The sequence below is a fragment of the Rutilus rutilus genome (assembly GCF_951802725.1).
Source record: "Rutilus rutilus genome assembly, chromosome: 5".
Taxonomy (NCBI): domain Eukaryota; kingdom Metazoa; phylum Chordata; class Actinopteri; order Cypriniformes; family Leuciscidae; genus Rutilus; species Rutilus rutilus.
Window position 1 is genome coordinate 3,503,067 of NC_140213.1, and position 22,117 is coordinate 3,525,183.

The 22,117-nt window shown below is 37.0% G+C and overlaps 1 protein-coding gene across 6 annotated transcripts in view; it reads left to right on the forward strand.

Annotated features, from left to right (window-relative positions):
- st3gal4 (ST3 beta-galactoside alpha-2,3-sialyltransferase 4) overlaps window positions 1-2,893 on the forward strand; it is a 36,616-nt gene extending 33,723 nt beyond the window's left edge. For all 6 annotated transcript variants that reach the window (XM_084409228.1, XM_084409230.1, XM_084409227.1 and 3 more), the window contains exons 10-11: window positions 495-647; window positions 1,309-2,893. In XM_084409228.1, coding sequence (XP_084265354.1) covers window positions 495-647; window positions 1,309-1,398 — 243 coding nt within the window. In that variant the 3' untranslated portion in view covers window positions 1,399-2,893. The remainder of the gene's footprint in view (window positions 1-494; window positions 648-1,308) is intronic.
- Window positions 2,894-22,117: the final 19,224 nt, after the last annotated feature.

Genomic DNA, 22,117 nt, shown 5'->3' on the forward strand with positions numbered 1-22,117 from the left:
ACTTTCCATAGCGTTCCACTAAGCAGAAATTTTCCAACATACAAAAGGTGATTTCTGACAAAAGTAAGTTTTAAGTGGTTTAATGCATTGGTCTTATTGAAGCGTAGGTGTGTGTTTAACGTTTTTTACATAGCTTACAAAATGACAAGAAGTTTAAAACCTCATCAAAATTGTTGACATACGGATGTCCTATTACGGTTTGTGCAGGACATATCACAGAGCTCATTCTTTTTTCAAAAATAGCCATTATGTCAGGTTTCTTGCTGGATGGTTGCAGGTGGACCTTAGTGGAGAGAGAGAGAGAGAGAGAGCATTTGATTGCATAGAAAAAATGACTAAAATCGGTTATAGATTCACATAGATGACTTGGGCTAAAATCCAAGTGTTGAAGCATTCATAGGAAAGTTAAAGCTGTCTTCAGCCGCCCCCTGCAGGAGGACAAACACTATTAAACAGACATTATCTAAACAGCACTTCCTCTGTTTCTCCATCAGAAGCCAATCCATCCCACCACTGGTATTCTGGCAATATTCGTGGCATTGAACTACTGTGACGTTGTGCACGTCGCCGGATTCGGATATCCAGAGTCCCGAAACCAGAAACAGCCCATCCACTATTATGGAAAAGAAACAATGAAGTCCATGAAGGTTGGTTCTTTTAAATGAAATAAACTGGGCTTTATTTTGATAGTCCACTTCAGACATTTCACTACATGTCAACTAACTCTCACTAGAGTATACGTAGATTGTCTGCTTAATATCTACAAGTCACTTTGCAACTACATGTCAACTTATTAGAGTATTAGTAGACTGTTAGGGTTCAGGTTAGTAGAATAAGCTGACATGTAGTGGCTAAGTTAACTATAGTCCGTAGAAAATCTGTTGAGGAGTATGAAAATAAAGTGTTACGGTGATGATAGACAGGGCAACTTTTTGAGCAATGTTGCTGGGCACACATAGGTCGATTGCTTCTTGGGCACTTTCCCATTGAAAATGGGAAATTAATTTCCATCTGGATAATTTAGATCGGTCGTGGACCCTGTGTCTTGTCTGGTTGCCCGTTGACGGCAACGTTGCCCAGCAATACTGCTCAAAAAGTTGCCCTGTGTATCATCACCTTTAGAAGATATTAAGCATCAGCCTACTGATACTCTAATGACTGCTAGTTGACATGTAGTTGCAAAGTTGCAGAGTTGTGAAGTGGACTAGTGAAAAAAAGTGTTACCAATTAATTAAAACAAATTGATGAATTAAAACTAATTCTATAAAAAACATTGCTTTGCTTCACTGGATGTCCTTGTTGTTTCAGAATTCCTACCATGATCTCAACCAAGAGGGTCAAGTTCTTAAGAGACTGGAAGACCAGGGGGCCATTTTATATCTTCATCCTCATTCTTGACACCCAACATGAGCACATGTATATGTTCACACGTAAGAACATACATGAGTGCATGTAAATACAACACTAGAAACAATATCTTCATCTTCGGACTTCACACAAGCCTGAATTATATCCAGCTCTCACCATGTGATTTCCACATTTTTGTCTGGCTTTTTGAACAATGTTTTTTTGTCTTTCGGGATTTTTTTTTTTTTTTAAATATCACCACTAGATATTTTGTTAACCTCAAAGGTATTTAATAAAATAAAATAAAATCTTGTTTTTCATTGGCAAGATTTAATGGAGAACAAATGGAGACTTGTGCTTATATCTCCTGCTTCTTGGAAAACGATCCTAGTGATCTCACATGCGTCTTCTACACGGCCTTCTTCTTCACAGTTCAACATATTGAATATCTGCAAAGGACAAGGTCAGATGAAGAACAGAAACCTTGTTTTCAGATATCCAAATCTGCACTTTGTACAGAAAGTCAATAGAGTTTGCAAGCGAAAAAATGTTACAGAATTTAGTGCAGTTTCAAAGTTAAATCGAACACTTACGAACTCACTTAGACATCAGCTAAACTTTTAAAGTGAGTCTCTTTAATTTTGTGATTAATCGGATATATCAATTTAGAGATTCTATATTTAAGATACAATTTTTGTTAACACTTTATTTTACAGTGACCTTGTTACATATGTTACTTACCATAGTAATAACAGTAAATGATGCATAATTACATGCAACTAACCCTCAACCAAACCCTAATCCTTCCCTAACCCTATAGTAAGTAAATGTAGTTAATTAATATTATACTGTAACAATGACACCTTAAAATAAAGTGTCACCCAATTTTCCTCTGAGCATAAGTGATTGTGAAGTCATCACCAGAAGATCTGTAGCAAAACCTCGCACGGCCTGAAGAGGGCGATTCATCTACGTGACAGTGTGAGCGAGGTCTGTGAAACACGAGTCTGAATGCTTGCACTGAAGCACATCACATGTACATGATGGCCGTATGTTCACTTTCTGCTTTATGGATATTGCTTCTGTTTGAAGTGAAGGGAGCTGCCTTTTACTCAGAGCTTCACAGAGGAAGGAACATCTGGAGATTTGTCAGTGCTGAATACACTTTCCAGACTGCAATGCCTCGTTTGGACTCGGCAGCCCAGTTCAGCAAACAATACCTAGTGAGAGGTGAACTTTTGATGTCATTCAAAACGAATGACGCAAACCACGCACCATCGGCTTTCATAAATCAGACCCGTAATTGGAGGTTGCATATGAAGGCATCACATGTACACACCAGAAACAAAGACTGTTCTAGAAGTTAAGACTATTATTTACTGACAGGCAATCTCACAAGTCACAATAGTTTGCGCAGAGTTCCATGGATAAATGCATCCAAAATGGTGGACAAAGGGGGATAATAATGATTAATATACTTTTTCATTCAATGTTGTATAGACAAAGAAATAGTCAGTACAATAATAAAGATGATATTTATACAAAATATGTGTGTGTGATGTTTGCTTTTATGCTTCTTGGAACTACACCGTTAGCTTAGCAACATGCTAACATGTCCAAGCAATGTCCATTTGTTCTGAAATCATTCGAATCAGATCTGTTCAATCACAGATATGTGTGTAGCCCTGCCCCTTTTTAGCATTGCGCTTGTTGTGTTCTGTCTTCTGTTTTGTATTTCCACAGCATGAAGGTAAGATCTTACGGATTTCTGAATGAACCGCTTGTTTTATAAACTTCACAGTCTACTGACATTTATTATGACATCTGCTTTAAACATTACAATGCTCATGATAACTTTCAGTAACTCTACAATAAGTAAAGCCACCATTCACCATGCAGCTAAATGCTCTTCGGCATAGAAATATACAGAGCTACCGCAAAAACGGAAGTTCAAACACAATATTTCTTATCATGGCTGATCGCTTGTTTCTCTGGCACATTAGGTCTATAGGTAGATGCTACACTCGACCGCTCCAGTCCAGACACGTCACTCACAGTGTGTCTGAAATCGTCCCCTATACCTTTAAACGGCACTATTTGAGGGAACGGCCATTTGTAGTGGTGTCTGAAACCATAGTGGACGTTACCAAGTGCACTCAATCAATCCCACAATGCAAAGCAATAACGAGTATACAATCGTATGTTCAGCGGCTAGAGAATACCCATAATGCACTGTGAGAGTCGCATGCTAAATTAATTCCCACGTCTGACCAGAAGATGGCGCCCTCAGCTGAATCATCCATCCATTCATTTTCCAAACCGCTGGTCCAATGTGGCTACAGCGTAATATCATACAGGTATAAATGACTTTTTAACCGATTATTCAATTGCTTAATTGAGGTTTATACATAGATTCCATGACAGAGTTGTTAATCTTTTAATCTTACTACTGGAGCTGCCTGTTTGCTAAGTTTTCATTGATTATTTATTACCCAGACAGCAACATAGCGTCGGCCCAGAACCGGCCCACATCTGGTACGTGTGGATTCCATGTGTACCAGATGTGGGCCGGATCTGGGCCGACACTATGTTGCTGTAAGCACAAACTATGCAAAAGCGGCAGCACTTCATGCGCACTCAGTGTCCGAATTCACTCACTCGTTTTTCATTCACTCCTTCAAGTGGATTATATTAGTGGACTAATGTAGGGAATAGTGAATGAGAGTATAGCGGGTGATTTCGAACACAGTATAAGACTCAAAGCCACAACATTGCGCAGCTTGGTTGTGAACCCGCCTGTGATTTAAATTCTCGAAGAAATGGGATAACCTTTCACCGGTGAGAATGTGTTGGTTTGTGTTTTTATGTATTAACTCAATACAAGGTTTTAACTATGGTGCTTTTTAATGTTTTCTCACTTTTACTATGGTAACTGTTTAATGTTGCGTTAGCTGACGCTTAAGTCTTTTGTAGATATAGATATTCATACATGCGTCTAAGTGTGGTTGTAGATGCTCAGTCAACTTGCTCTCGAAATGTTCACGGACTGGCGTATGGCGGACAGCTTAATGAATAGCGGCCCATAGAAACCGCTAATGAGGCATAGATGTATCTATGTGTTAAATTAATCTAGTGAAAACACTGGAACTATTAGTTAACACACTGGACTAAATTATACATTCACAAATCAGGCTTTTTTTTTTACTTTTGTACTTCAAATCTTATTTATGTATAATTGTATTTTTTCACACATTTTTTTTTATTTTTTATTTATACATTTATTTATTTCCACTTTTATTTATTTCCACATTTATTTATGTATATATGTTTTTTATGTCTACATTTATTTATTTTCACATTTATTTATTTCCACATTTATTTATTTCTACATGTATTTATTTCTACATTTCTTTGTCCGTATGCTAATGAGGGGGGCGTGTTTATGGCAGGTGTGTGTTTATAAATACACACCTGCCATCATTTAAAGTGACCCTGATTAATCACAAATAAAGTTCAGCTGTTCAATTAGGGTTTTTTCTGACATTTTCTTAGTTGCATCTCAGAGCAAAAGCCATGATCCGCAGAGAGCTTCCAAAGCATCAGAGGGATCTCATTGTTGAAAGATATCAGTCAGGAGAAGGGTACAAAAGAATTTCCAAAGCATTAGATATTCCTGTCAGGGTGTGTGCAGGCGGAAGAAGACGAGGAAGGCAGAAGGCTCCAATACAAAGTGTTTACTTACAAATATAACTTAAGCGATACACACTGGTAACGACGAGAACGGGCAAAGACTGACTGAACAGAGGGAACTAAATACAGACACTGGTGAACATAAACCAGGTGACACAGATGAAGGTGATTGACAAGACACAGGTGGTGATGATGATGAACTACATGGAATGCCAAAGCTGACTGAATTATAAATAAATAAATACATAAATAAATAAATAAATATACAAAGAAATGTAAAAAAGTACAAAGAAATGAGTATTTATACTTTTATTTCCTTATTTATGTATAATTGCTTATGTATAAAATATTTTTTATTTATTTCTACATTTCTACATTTATTTATTTCCACTTTTATTTATTTCTACATTTATTTATTTCTACATTTCTTTGTCCGTACAGAAGCATCATCATGCCCATTCAAACAGCACCTGTCGTGCCCATGGTCGTGGTGATATTTCCCCCTATAAATTGATTTCCAGGGGCGTTTTTTCCTCCAAACCTTATTAAATAGGTATACATCATCATATATGTCAAATTCTTAATATTAATCGATAAACTACTCAGTTATTATAATAATAAGGCACTATGGCTGTTGTCAGTAAAATAAAATGTGGCCTCAAAGCTTCAGCACTGCCACTGTCTGAGGTAAACACGCCCCCCTCATTAGCATACGGACAAAGAAATGTAGAAATAAATACATGTAGAAATAAATAAATGTGGAAATAAATAAATGTGAAAATAAATAAATGTAGACATAAAAAACATATATACATAAATAAATGTGGAAATAAATAAAAGTGGAAATAAATAAATGTATAAATAAAAAAATAAAAAAAAATGTGTGAAAAAAATACAATTATACATAAATAAGGAAATAAAATAATAAATACTCATTTATTTGTACTTTTTTACATTTCTTTGTATATTTATTTAAGTATTTCTTTCTGTATTTTTGCTTTTTTACATTTCTTCGTATATATATTTATGTATTTATTTATTTATAATTAAGTCAGCTTTGGCATTCCATAGAACTAATGATGGTAGACATGGCAACGGATAAGTGGCGGGAAAACAAAAGACATGTGACAGGACTAAACAGGAAGACTAAACAGGAACACAACGGTTACAATACCACAATACCATGGAACACAGTGAAGACAGTCTTCATCAAGTGGAGAAACATTACCAAGAACTGGACGTCCCTCCAAAATGTATGAAAAGACGAGAAGAAAACTGGTCATGGAGGCTTCCAAGGGGCCTACAGCAACATTACAGGAACCGCAGGAATTTCTGGCAAGTACTGGCTGTGTGCTACATGTGACAAGGATCTCCCGCATTCCTCATATGAATGGGCTGTGGGGTAGGGTGGCAAGACGGAAGCCTTTTCTTACAAAGAAAATGATCCAAGCCCGGCTGAAGTTTGCAAAAACAAACATCAATTATGGTCTGATGAAACCAAGGTTGAACTTTTTGGCCATAATTCCAAAAGGTGCGTTTGGCGCAAAAACAACATTGCACATCACCCAAATGAACACCGTGCCCACAGTGAAGCGCGGTGGGGGCAGCACCATGCTCTGGGGCGGTTTTTCTTCAGCTGGAACCGGGGCATTAGTCAGGGTGGAGGGAATTATGAACGGTTCCAAACACCAGGCAATGATGGCACAAAACCTTCAGGCATCCGTTAGAAAGCTGAAGAGGAAGTTCACCTTTCAGCACGACGACGACCCAAAGCACACATCCAAATCCACAAAAGCATGGCTTCACCAGAAGAAGGTTAACGTTTTGGAGTGGCCCAGCCAGAGCCCAGACCTGAATCCAGCTGAACATCTGCGGGGTGATCTGAAGAGGGCAGTGCACAGGAGATGTCCTCGCAATCCGACAGAGTTGGAGCGCTTTTGCAAAGAAGAGTGGGCAAATACTGCCACGTCAACATGTGCCATGCTAACAGACTCCTGCCCAAAAAGACCGAGTGCTGTAATGAAATCAAAAGGTGCTTCAACAAAGTATTAGTTTATGCAACCAGAGTTTTTTTTTTTTTTTATTACACTTTAACCATATTTCAAAGACAATATAATTATTAAATGACTGTACATATAAAGATGTAAAGTTCTAAAAACACTCTAATCAATTTTCTTTTCATTGTAAATAACACTCAATTAAGAATTTCAGTTTATAATTGAGTATATCATTTCCTAATAAGTCCTCTTTTTAAAAGTATGATTATGATTGTAGAAGGTGGGCCATCTCTTCAGGACGAGTCTGATTGGTGACGAGCAGTGAGACCGGTCACTACGTTTTGGAACAGAGCTAGTGTGTAATTGTAAGGACTATTAAGATGCACATGTTATTCTTCAGCCCTTTTGCCATCAAGTTCTTCTCCACATTCTCCTATATTTTAGTTCCACGTCTGTGCAGACAGAAATTGCAGCTGCAGTTTCTCTCTGTAGGGAAGGACGGCCACTTGTGATTGTGAAGTAGTTAAGGGCACAACAGAGTCATTCAAGTGCGTCACTGGCCCTCTTCTTCACAGGCTGGAGTGTCTGAACAGCGGCGGATTCATTTCCCCTGCAGAATCAGTGCAGAACCACGATGCATTGCTTTGTCACACCTGATTGGTCATCCTAGTGTGTGTTATGCAACACGCAGTTACATAATCAAAGAATATCTGTTTATATGACAACCAAAAACAAGGTCAGTGCAAGTTATCCATGGGACACCTTGTCCAAACATGCCTGTAGGTGTGGGTACACGCATGTTTGAGTCAAAGATCCGACATAAAGATTGCAAGCTTGATGCCTCCATCAATGCTTACGCTAAGAGTAGTTAGTAACATATTTTTACATTTCAAATTCAGGTATAAATGACCCATCGGCTGGTAAACGGCAGATTTAAATGCGCCAGTAATCACTGTTGGTGCCTTGCATGAAAAGTGTATGCAAATGATAGTAGAGCTGGCGAAGTGGTTGCTCTTAAATCATTTTCTCCTGCATCATCGTGATGCTTGCGTGTAATTCTTGGCTCAGATAAGAGCTGCTGCTTTTTTCCATAATTGCAATGGCAAAATCAGCTCTCTTTACACACTTGAACTGTTTTCATGTGCCAACAAATCTGTTGCTTTTTTTGTTTGCCGACAGCGTTTGAATTCTGAAACTATTCTCTGAAAGCTAAGATATTACTGAGCACTGATAATGTGAACGCTGTGTTGTGCTCAGCGCACCCACACTCTCTTAAAAATTGTGCCAATCCTGAACTGGTCTTTCCTTCCCACACGCTGTGAAGTGCAGGTAAGAGCGCACACACACTGATCGCACGCCACATTTTGGAGAAGAGGTAGATATGGGGCGCTCTTTTTGTGCATATTCTGCTTCTGTTTGTTTTGATGTCTAAAGATGGAGACATCTGACACACAAGTGAGAGAAACCATTTTTATTACAGTCTAGCTTAAGGTCAGAATGGTTGCAAATGCATTTATATTTAGTCATTTAACAGATTGGTTTATCCAAAGTGATTACAAATGAGCAATTGCCTTAACCATCATTTTCTGTTCGATATCTGAGGGACCCCAGGGCCTTTTAATAGCTCAAACACATTTGAAGCAATGTTTTGAAACTCGGGATATAATAGCCTATATCTTGATCTTAAACATATATATTTTTTAAACTGTTCTTTCAGATAATATATGAAATAAAAGGCCACTTAAGTGTACTTGAAGAGAGTGCAGTTTCATGACTGTGTTTCTTAACACGCTTAAGTACACTTACAAAAAGCACTGGCATTGTTAATAATGTCAAATTAAACGTTTTTTTTTTTTTTTAAGTTTTACAGCATTTTAAATCATTGTGTCTTTTGTTTTAAAGAACTAAAGCACATAAATTACTTGTTTGAGTTATGGAATTACATATAAAGATGTACTTAAGTCCTAGATAAATGGGTCTAAAGTTGTTCAGATAACATCATATTTTGAGTTTGTGAAAAGAGGTTTAACTTCTTGAAAGACAAAACTCAAAGAAAAAACATGTTACATATCTTTGGAAAGCTGAGATACTCGTGATTCGAACGATGTAAACCACTTTAAGATACAATCCACACAGCGGGTATCGTGTCTTTGTCAGACCACCTACATCAACATAAACAACCACAAAACGGAAGAAACTCACGTATGAAGCCTCCTGCTAGTCCACTGACCCATTACACTCCAACAAAAATGGTTTAGTTACACTGTAAAGGGTCCAGACAATCCATTTCAGTGAAGTATTTAGTCCATAATCATTTATATATCAGTAAACATCCACAGAATGTAGTGGTAGTAGAATCGTGCATTAGCTCTTAAAGTGACAGCAGCCTAATATACCCGCCGCCGTCTGAGTCATTAATGTGAATCAAACAACAAAATTCAAAAAGAAAATCTCATTTGTAGCTTTAATTAACAAAGATAAATTGTATTTAATTTATACAGTGAAGACGATGCAGTTTTATTTTACATCTGATAATTCAATATCTGTACCTGAATACTGTTAGACTTACCTTGTTTCATTTGCATTCTACATTTATCTATGCTCGTATTGTTTATTACTTTCTGTGCAGATTCACTCTCATACAAAATCAACCCAATCATTCTAGAATGATTCGAATTCTTTCCAAATCGAGCTATTCATCTGTGAAACACTTTTCATATCGCAATATATATCGCAGAAAAACTAAATATGGCAATGTCAGGTTTTTTTCCCCCAATATCGTGCAGCCCTAGCCTCATTCATACGTGTCAATAAATCGTGCAATTGCATATCTGTCATGTAAGAGGACAGATTGGATATTTCCCCGTCAATGTGAGTTGTATGCCATTGAAAAAGCGACGGTGGCGGATGGCATCAACTCAGGTGCATTGCCAATGTTTTGCTGACCTTTAAAGATGGTGTGGAAAGCAAAAGCTTGTATTATCATTTCATCTGGGTCCGTTTCAAATCGCACCGTTTTACTTCCTTTTCATTTTATTTTATTTTGTCTCCTAAGCCTCAGTACGTCTACCTTGGGTTGTTTCGCCAAATGTTTAATGCAAATGCTGGATATGGGTCAGTTTTAAAAGAAGAAGAAAACAAACAAATCGGATTTGGGTATCAAGACCTGCAGTGTAAATGCTGCCAGAGTCCAGCGAAATTTTGTAAAACGGCAGAGAATTGCTATAACATAACTTTTAATTGCCTGTCACGTCCTAAATGCACTGCGTATACGACTCATGTGTTTGAAACTCATGTTACGACCCTGATGCTGGTAGGTTTGCACAGGGTTTTCCCTGCTCCATAAACTACCAGATGACAATCTTTGTCTACATGTCAACACACCTGTCTATCTAGCTAGAGATCTGAATCTCATATCGTAGGTTTACGCAACTGCACGAGTGTCCTCAGCAACCGGATTTTGAAATCAGTGCTTTGATTGGAGTCAGCGGGCATCTCCTCCTCCACACGTCTCCTCTCGGGCCTCGTGGTTTGTTTGTCATTAGTTGTGTGTCTTCCCTGGCTGTGTTCACTGAGGTGTAGCGCTGTGACACTGAACCCAGCTGTTCAGATGGAATGCCCTCATGTCTTTGTTCAGTACACATCGTTTGTACACCTGAATGAGAATGCACAATTACGGAACCGCAACTGCCCTACATCACACACACACACACACACACACACACACACACACACACACACACACACACACACACACACACACACACACACACGTATCTCATGTGCGTGCATGACTTACTGTTAGTGAAAATCATATGTTTTCAGCTATACATGTGAAATGTGCATAAAAACGTAACCTTTATTATGTTTTTTATTTGCATTTATATGTTGATGAATTATCTTCTGAGATATAAAAAAAATATACATTTATTTGATTATTTTATTTTAACTTGCAAAAAATATGTGAAAAAAAAAAAATCCTTGGAGAAAATGTTATTCTACATATTGGCTCTAACTATAAAATGAATTTCACATGCCATTTGTAATATTGTTTTTTGTTGTTTAGATTTAGAATTATTATTATTATTATTGTCATTGTATTTTAGGATTAGTCAGTGTTTTTGGTGGGGTCAAATTAGAGCGGCACGATTCTGGATAAATTGCTAATCTTTTTTACATTTTTTAATAGAGATAATGATTCTCCCACGATTCTGAATAGAAAACGAAACAAAATAGCATGTAAAAAAAGTATTTAATTAATTCGATTTTTTTTAATCGGTTTGAATGAATGATTCAATGACTCACTCAAATACTTCACTTGTTTTATTAGATGAATCAGCGTTTTTGAACGAATCTCTTGAATGAATGATTCAATGACAAATACATGTTTCACAGTCGTCCACAGTTGTTGACGTATGTATTTGATGCAATCTTTATTTGAAGCATCAGGTTACTTTCAAAAGGTGATTTGCGCTATTTTGGATGTGTTTACATCCAAACTTTTATTCCAGTTTTTCGGTGTTAATTTTAATAAGTGTCACACAGAAACACTGATACTGTGAGGCTGAAAAGACGGGATGTCTATACCCACATGACAACTATAGCGCCAACATAGATCTGATGTTCGCTGTGATCGTAGGCTACTTGTCAAAGGTTTAATAGACAGAGATGAATCGCTGTCATTTAGGAATAAGATCTCGTGGGTGTTTGGATCGAGATTGCAATTCTAACGGTTAATCATGCAGCTCTTGGTCCAATTCATATTGCTTTATTGGATAAAATTCACATTGCTGAAAAGTGCATATTGAATGATGCAACAGATGGGTTAAAGCTGCAATAGTCCTAAAATCTGCCTTCTGGGAATTGATTAGGTCAAATGAACAAGAAATTAAGAGGTTATTTAAAAAATGAAGATTTTTTTTGCACCTATATTATTGGGATCGCTGGGGCTCCTACCATGAATACAGTAACAGTAAGTAAAGAGTCTCAAAAGGTCTTCTGCAATTCTCATGCCAAAAAAGGAGAAGCTGATTCTCCTTAAGGAAGTCAGAGATGTAAATACATTCAGTTCTCATAGGCATGTGATCCGTAACATGGTCCTTGAAACTCTTTGTGTGTGGCCAAACACGTTGGCCTGAATGCAATATGTTGACTGTAAATGTATTGGCGCTGCGGATGCCAGGCTCTGTTTCTCTGTCATGGCATCGCATGCCGACGTTCTGCCGCAACCCTCGTGACTCCATTAGCGTTCAGCAGGAGATGATGGGTTATCCCATAACAAGACCGATGTCCTATATCTAAACACATGCTGCAGTGAACGAGTGCACGGGAGTTCAAACAGTGCAAAATAAGGAGTTTTAATAAAACTTTCATTTAAGTGGGCATTACACTTACATTAAAGTGTGATGGGGTGACTGTAATGCTTTAACTCGACATCAACCCTTAACATATATGCCCAGGAAAGCTCTCACTGTGCATATATCAATATTATTATATATTATTTTGTGGCACAAAATTGTCTTTTCTGTAGCTCAAACAGTAAAAGCATGGCACTAACAACACCAAGGTCATGGATTCGATTCGCAGGGAAAGCAAGAGCTAATAAAATGTGCATTAGGAATGCAATGCAAGTCGATTTTAATAAAAGCATCTGCCAAATGCATAAATGCAAATGTTTTTGCATGTCCAGTAATTATTTTAAGTTTTCATGTGGATTCCACGCGTACCAGACGGATTTTCTTCGTGTCTGAGAGGTTTGGGGAAATTGTAACATAAGTTAGAAAAAAAATCTTTAAAATACGTAATGAACATTATTTCATTCAATTGTGTTGAATCAAATACATTCAAGTTAAATTGTGAATACCTGAAGAATGCTGTTTACTTATGGACATTATTTTTTATTCTCATTTCAAATGTACGTCAAATTAATCACATCAACATACTAACCCAATCTCTGAAAAGGTCAGAGGTTAGGTTCAGCTGACTTGTATTAATCTTTAAAATGAAATGATCTCATAATTTATAGTGAAAAAGTGTAAATTGACACTCTCAGAATTCTGTGACAGCTCACATTTCATAGTTTTTTATTTCAAATCAATAAAAATTTCTCTTTCCCCCCCTATCATTTATATACTTTAGGGTTTCATGTTACATGTTATGTTGTTGTATAATGTTTGTTGCATTATTGCAGTGTCATGTGTGTTACCATGATGGTGTTTATAACAGGATTCATCATGATGTGAATCATGCCTAAGAAGATACACAATGGTAAAATACGGCACATTGTACTGTGAATCAGAATTTTTTTTCACTGCATGTATTTTGTGTTACACATTGCATTGTGTTGTGTTAAAGGAAATATGTGTAAACTTAATAGATAATGTCCTGGCAGAAAATTGCCAGCACTTTTTTGGGGGCCGAGCACTGAATGTTCTGTAGCCAACTTTTGTTTCTTTTGGTTTTCTTTATTATTATTCCTCCACAATGGGATTCAAAGGCAGCCCTAGGAACCGTACCTTCAAAAATTATGAAATTTGGCACACTTATAGTAGTGGTCGTGAATAGTAATCTGACCAAATGTGGGGTCTCTGGGACCGACTCTATAGCGCCACCTTAAGTTCAAAAAATCACTTTTTCAAATGGTTGTTATAACTTTTAAACCCCTTGTCCTAGAAACAAAATGATTTATTTAATTGAATTATTGATAACTGATTACTCTCCTCATTTTGATCACATTCAATATCTTACATGAAGACTCAATATTTTTAAATGTACTGTATTCCATTTTTTTGCCACTCCTCCTTCAGTTTGCCGTGTTCATTGCTTGGCCCTGATTTGCAGCTATATTTTTCTTCTTCTGATATTTTGTGTTTTTAAGGTGGTTGTTAGAGTTTATAAAAGTGGTAGTTGGTATATTAACATTAGAGCAGTTAATCTAAAAAAATTCAAAAATTCAAAAAAATAAATCAAATAAAATATTGCTACTGTATGTTTTTACGGTACAGTTCAATAACCACAGCTGACATTTTTTTTTTATCAGTGTCTCAGAGACCCCAGGCATAAAACATGAATTATCTATTTGTCTATTTATCCGATGTACCTCAGAAGGACAGATTGAATAATTCATCTTTTGTACCTTTACTCCTCTTTTCCTCTCTCCTGTGGCTGGAGTTCCAGGAATATGAGCCCAAGAGGTTTCCAATACATCGAAAAGGAGAGCGAGAGAGAGAGAGAGAGAGAGAGAGAGAGAGAGAGAGAGTCTCTGAGGACATGATGATTATCCCGAGGGAAGAGACACAGAGATACAGCTGCAGGACAGAAGTCCCTGAGCTCCTGGACTAATTTACACAATCCACACCCAACGGCATTCATTGTGAAAATCCAGCTCTTACTGACGCATTTCAGACTATTGATTATAAACGGTTTCATCCTATTGAATTCCACTCCATTACAACTCTTCGCAGGTCATGGAGGACTCATCCACTCTGAATACTGAATAATAACTGACACATCCAATCTGCTTTAACGTGTTCTGCCATCGCAGCCTCCGAATATAAAGACCGCTCTGCGATCCCATGGGATAGTCATTATCACTTTGTTATTCTGTTTATTTTCTGGGAAAGGAATGCAAGTTGAAGAGCAGGAGCGTGAATCACACCGAGAAATCAAGCTGAAGTTCAAGTATATATATATATATTTTTTTTTTTTCAAAGTTGTGAATAATATAAAGATTATTGGAGTACAGTCTTTCTACTTCTACGTCTAATTCAATGTGTTACTTGCCATTTCTTTGTAATTATTTGTGAGTTTTACAAGCAATTACTCACTCTTAGAAGAAAAGGTTACACTTTATCTCGATAGTCCACTTTAGACATTCTACTAACTAAAGTAACTTTGCAACTACATGTCAACTAACTCTAATTAGAGTATTAGTCTGCTCAATATCTGCTAACGCTTTAGTTTGATGCTCCTCAACAGACATTCTGACTATAAGTAACTTTGCAAGTAAATGTCAACTTATTCTACTAACCCAAACCCTAATCTAACAGTCTACTAATACTCTAATGAGAGTTCTTAGTAATGAAAGTTAAGTACAGTAATGAAGCACAGTTACTCAAGAGCTTTCCACCGATGCGGAGGAGTGGAGACGCATATAGCAGCTTGGTTTCGGGTTCTGACGTAATCATGAAGGTCCCAGAACAATACGTCCAGTACCTGTTGACCCTTGTGTTTGATGCGTCAGGAGAAATATTGGATTTTCTGCAAGCTGTTCCTCACAGAGGGATGTCGACAGTTTGAAGTATTTGGCTCCGGGCTACCTGTGTTCCTCTCCTACTCATTCGACAGCTCCACCTAATATTTGTGCGTTTTTAAACAATTCTAACCTGACATGAGTCTGAAGACATTTTTACATTTATAAGAGCATACATTTTCCCAACCATCCATTTATGGCAAATGGAGTGCAGCAGTCAGGATCTGTAAGTTCATTCATATGGAAATGAAGCTTTGGATAACACTTAAACTGTTAAAGACAGACATACCTTGATGGCATTTGCTTTTGATGAAGCATTATTTCAATGCATTTGTTAAATAATCATGTTTGAAAGTGCTAGTAGTCCTGGAGAGAAACTGCATTACCCATGATTCTGCAAAGAAATCTCCACCAATCAGAGAATCAAAGCAAGAATGTCAAACCAAAAGAAGACTTTATTGCCCACTCCCATGAAGACTGCAAATGATGTCACTACTTTCATACATATGTGCACGTTTTGCAATAAATGTAGAATATATTGTTTATATATATGCAATCAACAGCATCTATCGTTTTATATTTCTTTTCTGTTTTTAATTCGATTATATCATTTGCAATGCTTCATGTGATTGTAGATCTTTCCTTCATTTCCTTCAGTCTTTGTCTTTAAAATACCTTTCCCAGACAGCAACATAGTGTCGGGTCAGATCCGGCCCACATCTGGCCCACATCTGGTACGTGCCGGATCTGGGCTGACACTATGTTGCTGTCTGGGGTGTCTTTTTGTCGATTTTCAAATGTTTTTTTCTGCTTGTTTGTAATGTTGTGGTTCACCTCATAGCTGATTGGATTGGTTCATGGCTTTAACAGAGACTTTTCAAAGAGCCCCATGGGAAAAATTAATGGGAAAAGTACTTCTGGAATCAAGACTGCTGAAAAAGTGTACAGCACTTTTGGACTCCATACTTCAACTCAATTGCTCTTAACTGTACTAGGCTACTAGATCTGCTAGAATACAATTTTAATAATTCTTCTCTTTACCATTATAATAGATTTTGGGGTTTTGTTTTATATTTTATTGCATTATATTTTATTTTATTGTGAAATATCTAAAACATTTATATACAATGTGTAACACTCCCATGTCATTATGGCACTTTGTAAACTTGGTACCAAAAAAAACACATTTCATTTTTCATGAACTTGATAAAAAAGTGATGCATTTCATCATTGACACAGAAAAGATTCTTCTTACTTTCAGAATCCTCAGTAAGGGAATTACTCAGCAGACACAGAGAAAGAAATGGAAAAAAGGATGGATGTGGAAAAACAGAATAATGTGGATCAGCAGCTGTTTTTGGGGTTGTGTGTTCCTCGGCAGACTCTGGCTAGAAAGGGATCGTCCCAGTGTGTGACAGCTTCATTTCCCTCTAAAGACACAGTTGATCTCATCCAATCATCAGCAGCCTGAGAACAGCAATGAGATTCTGCAGTTTTCTGTGTGGATCTTTATTAGAAGGTGGGAATAGAGCTGGTGTCTCAAAGTCTCTTCTGGAAAACCTAAAAGTTCCTGAGGTATTCCTTATATTTTTATATTCATTTATTATTATTATTATTATTATTTTTTTTATAGGGCAAGTAACTCTTTTCGTCTTTAAAAGTTCAGGGGACATTGAATTTCTTATCATAATAACCATCTCTTTAATATTAGTTACTTTATAAGATTTGGAATTTTGATTAATAAATTAAATTAAATTAAATTGTACTTTATTATTTTATTTTTTACTTTTTTAATTGTATTTAATTTGATTATATTTTGGGTCAATTTGAGATAAAAGTTCAGAGAAAACTGAATTTCAATTTGGCATTGTGTTGAAAATACAACAAGTAAAATTGTATAACAAAAACCTTGGTTACACTTTATTTTAAGGTGTCATCGTTACAGTGTAGTTATATTTTTAAGTACTGAGTAATATTAAGCAACTACATGTACTTACTATAGGGTTAGGGTAAGATTAGGGTTTGGTTGAGGGTTAGTTGCATGTAATTATGCATAATTTACTGTTATTACTATGGTAAGTACATGTAACATATGTAACAAGGACACTGTAAAATAAAGTGTTACCAAAACCCTCCTTTACAATGGCTTCTCCTGGCAGAAGTAAAGGAATGTTACAGCGAGAACACTGGAGAGGGCCCACATCCATCTATTGATGCTGTAATTAAACTTTAACTTGCCTCAGTTTGACTGCTGAGTGAAAGATTTCATTTGCGAGAAGGGGAAAAGGGAAAAAGACAGATTGAAAGACAATCTCTCTCTCTCTCTCTCTTGCTCTCTCGCTCCCTCTTTCCTTTTCTCTTTCTGACAGTGACACTCATTCTAACTCCAGTCCTGTCGAAATGTAATAAAGTTACTAGATTTTTGGCTCTGGTCGGGGTCACGATAAGTTTGTGATGAGTTTCGTGACTGCTTACAGTAGTTGCTTTTCAGCAGAACCATGATTTTATGAAGAGGTTCTTCTAAAAAAACTGACAGTATATTGTCTACTCTGTCATGTAGGTCCTACAGATGATCTCAAACTAGGACAAACCACCCCACAGAAACACAGTGACTTCAAGAGGGAAAGTAAACAGTTTTTATTGAATCATAATTGAAATAAGTAAAAATAAATGGTATTCTTTTGCACTTTATCTGCTTTCATATTTCTGTTCTTTCTATGTAACTGTGACTCTTTGGGGGATTGAAGCAGCAGATGCTGAAACAAGCTAATATCTTCAGAATAAACAGGCCCAGGGCATTGTTTCTGAGAGAGAGAACAGAGAATGGTGAGTGTGTGTGTGTGTGTGTGTGAGAGAGAGAAAGAGAGATATTTGAGGTTTAATAAAACCTTATATTGTGATCACATATATATTACATTAACTTCAGTGTATGCCTATGTTATCGGTTCATGCATTCCATGAACATCAAACCCCAGGACCTTGCATTGTTAGAATCATGTTTTGAGCATACAATTTTCAATGCAGAAATATAAATCACACTTTTAAATATGAAACTAAAACCACCAGTAGGTGGCGGCAAGAGACTGTTTAAATGAGTGAGTAACTGAATCATTCATTCAACCTATTCATTCAGTAATAGCAAGTGACTGTCTTTAAAGGGATACTTCACCTCTGGGAAGATGAATGTGTATTTAAAATAGGTCATTTAAGTAGAAGAAATGTGAAGAAATTTTTGAATTTGGAGCTTTCTAGACTGAGAAAAGCCAGAAAATGTATTTTTGGCTTATGTGGATGAAAGACAACAACTCCCAGAATGCACTTGCTTCGCTGTCTTAGGAGGCCACGCCTACCGGTAAGAGTGCGCAGTTGTTGAAAACAACAAAGCTAGCCTACGTGATGAGTTTGCGAGGGATAGAGATCGTCCAAAATGTCCGGGATTCGGCTTTTGCGTTCTACAGTCGCCATTCATCATGTTTACTGTGGCGAGCAGGACGAGGCTGCAGGACTGCGCCGGGTCTCGCATCTCTCACGGAGGAGCGGGAATTTTTCTTAGCAATGGTAAAACGCACATCAACCGATCACTTGTTTAGCGTTCATGTAAACACTACATTCAAATTCACCAATCGGAATGAATTCAGTTAGATTGAAAGGTGTGCATGTAAACAAGGAATAGCGACCGCAGAAAGCAAAAGCTGAATCCCGGACATTTTGAACGATCAAGTCCGGGAAAAGGAGGATGGTTACTTACTCAGCTTTCTCCTACTATTCAGCTTTCTCCACAGAACAAGAGCCTGCTAGCTTAGCTTCCAAAGAAAGGCTGACTGTGTGTACATTCTGTGAGTGAGATCCCACCCTGTATGGGCGGGCTGAAAACATGCGGAACAACGCCATCTACTGCCTGTAGTCTTTAGCCTCTGGCCAGAAAATCCTCCGATGACGCAAAATGACGATTTTTGCGTCATCGGAGGATTTTTTCCAGACAAAAAATACATAAATCTCTTGTCTCAGGGGGATATGAGGGTGGAAAGCATGGTAATTCGAAAATACTACAGGTTTTCTACTAATACAAAGCTTAATGCTAAATCCTGAAGTAACCCTTTAAGTGTGTATGACATGAACCGTCATAAAGTGTGTATGACTTGAACCGTCATAAAGTGTGTATGACTTGAAGCTGCGCAGTGTATGACTTGAACCGTCATAAAGTGTGTATGACTTGACCCGTTTGGCAAGAGTTGCCGCCTGCAAATGAAAACGACTCCATCAAGTCGGACACTTTTCTGCTTCCCGTAGTGACGCTTGCACTGTGTTTGCATACTTTATCTCAGACAATGTGGATTAGGTGCCATTTTTTTCCAACACACATGCACTGCTTAATTCAGCACCATCTGTACAAGAATAAAGTTAACTCTTATGAATAGGTCATTGAATCATTCACTCAAACGATTCATTAAAAAATGTGGATTAATGTAGTTACCAAACACCACTAAACTCGAAAACGCACAAATGTTCTGGGGTGTGTTTCCCGTGCAACGATGTAACCCGCTGCTTAACTACCATAGTACAATGCATCATTGAAGAAATCAACTAGCTAGTCACGACTGTTTCCCGAAAGCTATAAATTACAGCCATGACATCTGAAGACTATTTCTCATTTTTCTCATTTATTTTGCTTTATTTCCAGATTCAATCATAGGCTCGTTCTCACTAGAGCTCGTTCACACATGCGCACCCTTCAAAAACGACTCTTTAAATCTCTTGACAAACTTAAAGACGTAAATTACATTTGTATGAATTCTAAATAAAAGATACAGATTGAACTGAATGCCATCTTGCTTATTTGGCTCAAGATAAGGATTTATTGAGTCCACATGTCATGAAAACAAGAAACTGCTTCTAACCACAGGCCAAGATCTGTCGTTCCAAACACACAACTCTGCGATGCTGTGTGTGAATGTTCGTTTGAACGATGGTTTGGGGAAACACAGACTCGCTGAACTATGATGATAATGACGGAACTTGCGACCATAGTTGGCTAACGATGCTTTTGGGAAATGCACCCCTGCTGTGCTTAGTTAAAAAACTATTATATTTGGTGAAAACAGTGTAAATATATATATATATATATATATATATATATCTTTTTTTAATAAGAAACTAGACAGTTCTCTTACTCTCTAGATCTGGGATATTCTCATCATTTCAGTTCAGTGCTTATAGTAGTGAATGTAGGAATGGCTTATGTTCCATAATCACTGTCTTGGATAAGGCATATGGCATTGCATAACTCAGAAGCCACAGAAGAGATTAGATAAAAACTGTGAAAACAAAGAAACCGAGACTAAAGGGCTGGCAGCACAACAAATCAGTCTAGGTCTCTTTCGTTTCCTTTTCTTTGTTCATTCATCCCAAAAAAAGAGTCCATTACCACAAATAAGTGACCTCTACTGTGTTTTAAAATTAACTGTGATCTGTGGATCCATCTGAAGAGCTGAAGGAAGGATAGTAAGTGTGGAGCGCAGATTTTACACACTAACCCCCGACAGTGAAGATCTCAGCTGAATTTAATTACCTTCCTGCCAATGAATAGGTAATGTCTGTGAGACCGAGGTCAAAGATAGCCATAGGTGAAGAACGTTTATGGTCTTTAAGGGTCTAACAAGGCGATTCTGATGTGACAGGAGGAACTAAGTCTCTAAGGACTTTACAGAAATACAACAGCAATGTGAGATCTTAGGAAACATAGATTGCAGCTGTACATTTCTTGGTGGAGTGAATTTTTCAGAAATCTCTCACAGCTGTAGTCTGAACTATTTTAGTTGTGTAGAGTATGTCTTCCAGGCAACCAATTAAAAAAGCCATATGTGATTTTCTTTTTCATTTTGAGAGTTAATTTTGCACATCTTTTAATTAGCTTTTTGAGCCATATAGCCTATAACATGTCCTTATTTCACATTTATTGTATAATCGTGTATAATAATAAATGTCATCACATTTTTTTACCCACCCAAACCTATATGACTATTTTTTTCTTCTGTTGAACACGAAATCTGCTTAGACTGTGCTGTTTGCTTCAAAAAAGGACACAAAAGCACCATTAAAGTAATACAATTGGTCCATTCACTATATTCTAAGTCTTCTGAAGCCATTCAATACAGTATTCTTGTGAGAAACAGATCGAAATGTAATTGTTCACTTGTTTTGGGACATTTTCCCCTGCAATGTGTTGTTAACCACCGTGACTGAATGACTGAGTCTGTGAGGTAAAATCGAGATCCAGATGAACAAATCGTTCAGACCAGATCTGAACCAAATAAAGTGATTCACTGAAAAGATCCAAATCAAAAGAATGATTCATTTATGAACCTCAAACCTGTTCTTCTCTGATGAACTCTCATAAGTAATGAGAGTTAGGGCAGCGACCAACTTCAATTTTGGTAAATTTGTCCAAAATAGACCAAATCATCCTATTAAGATACAGGTGGGTGGGTAGTACATTAGTAAATGATAGAATCATAGATAGAATCAATAATCTTAAATAAAAATGTGAACTATTCCTTTAACATGTTCTAGAAACATATTTACACTTCAGCAAGAAGAAACATGAATATGTAAATTATAATGAAAATCCGGTTACACTTTATTTTAAGGTGTCATTGTTACAGTGTAATTATATATTTAAGTACTGAGTAATATTAAGCAACTACATGTACTTACCATAGGGTTAGGGTTTGGTTTAGGGTTAGTTGCATGTAATTATGCATAAGTACATGTAACATTATGTAACAAGGACACTGTAAAATAAAGTGTTACCGAAAATTCTAATTAATATGCG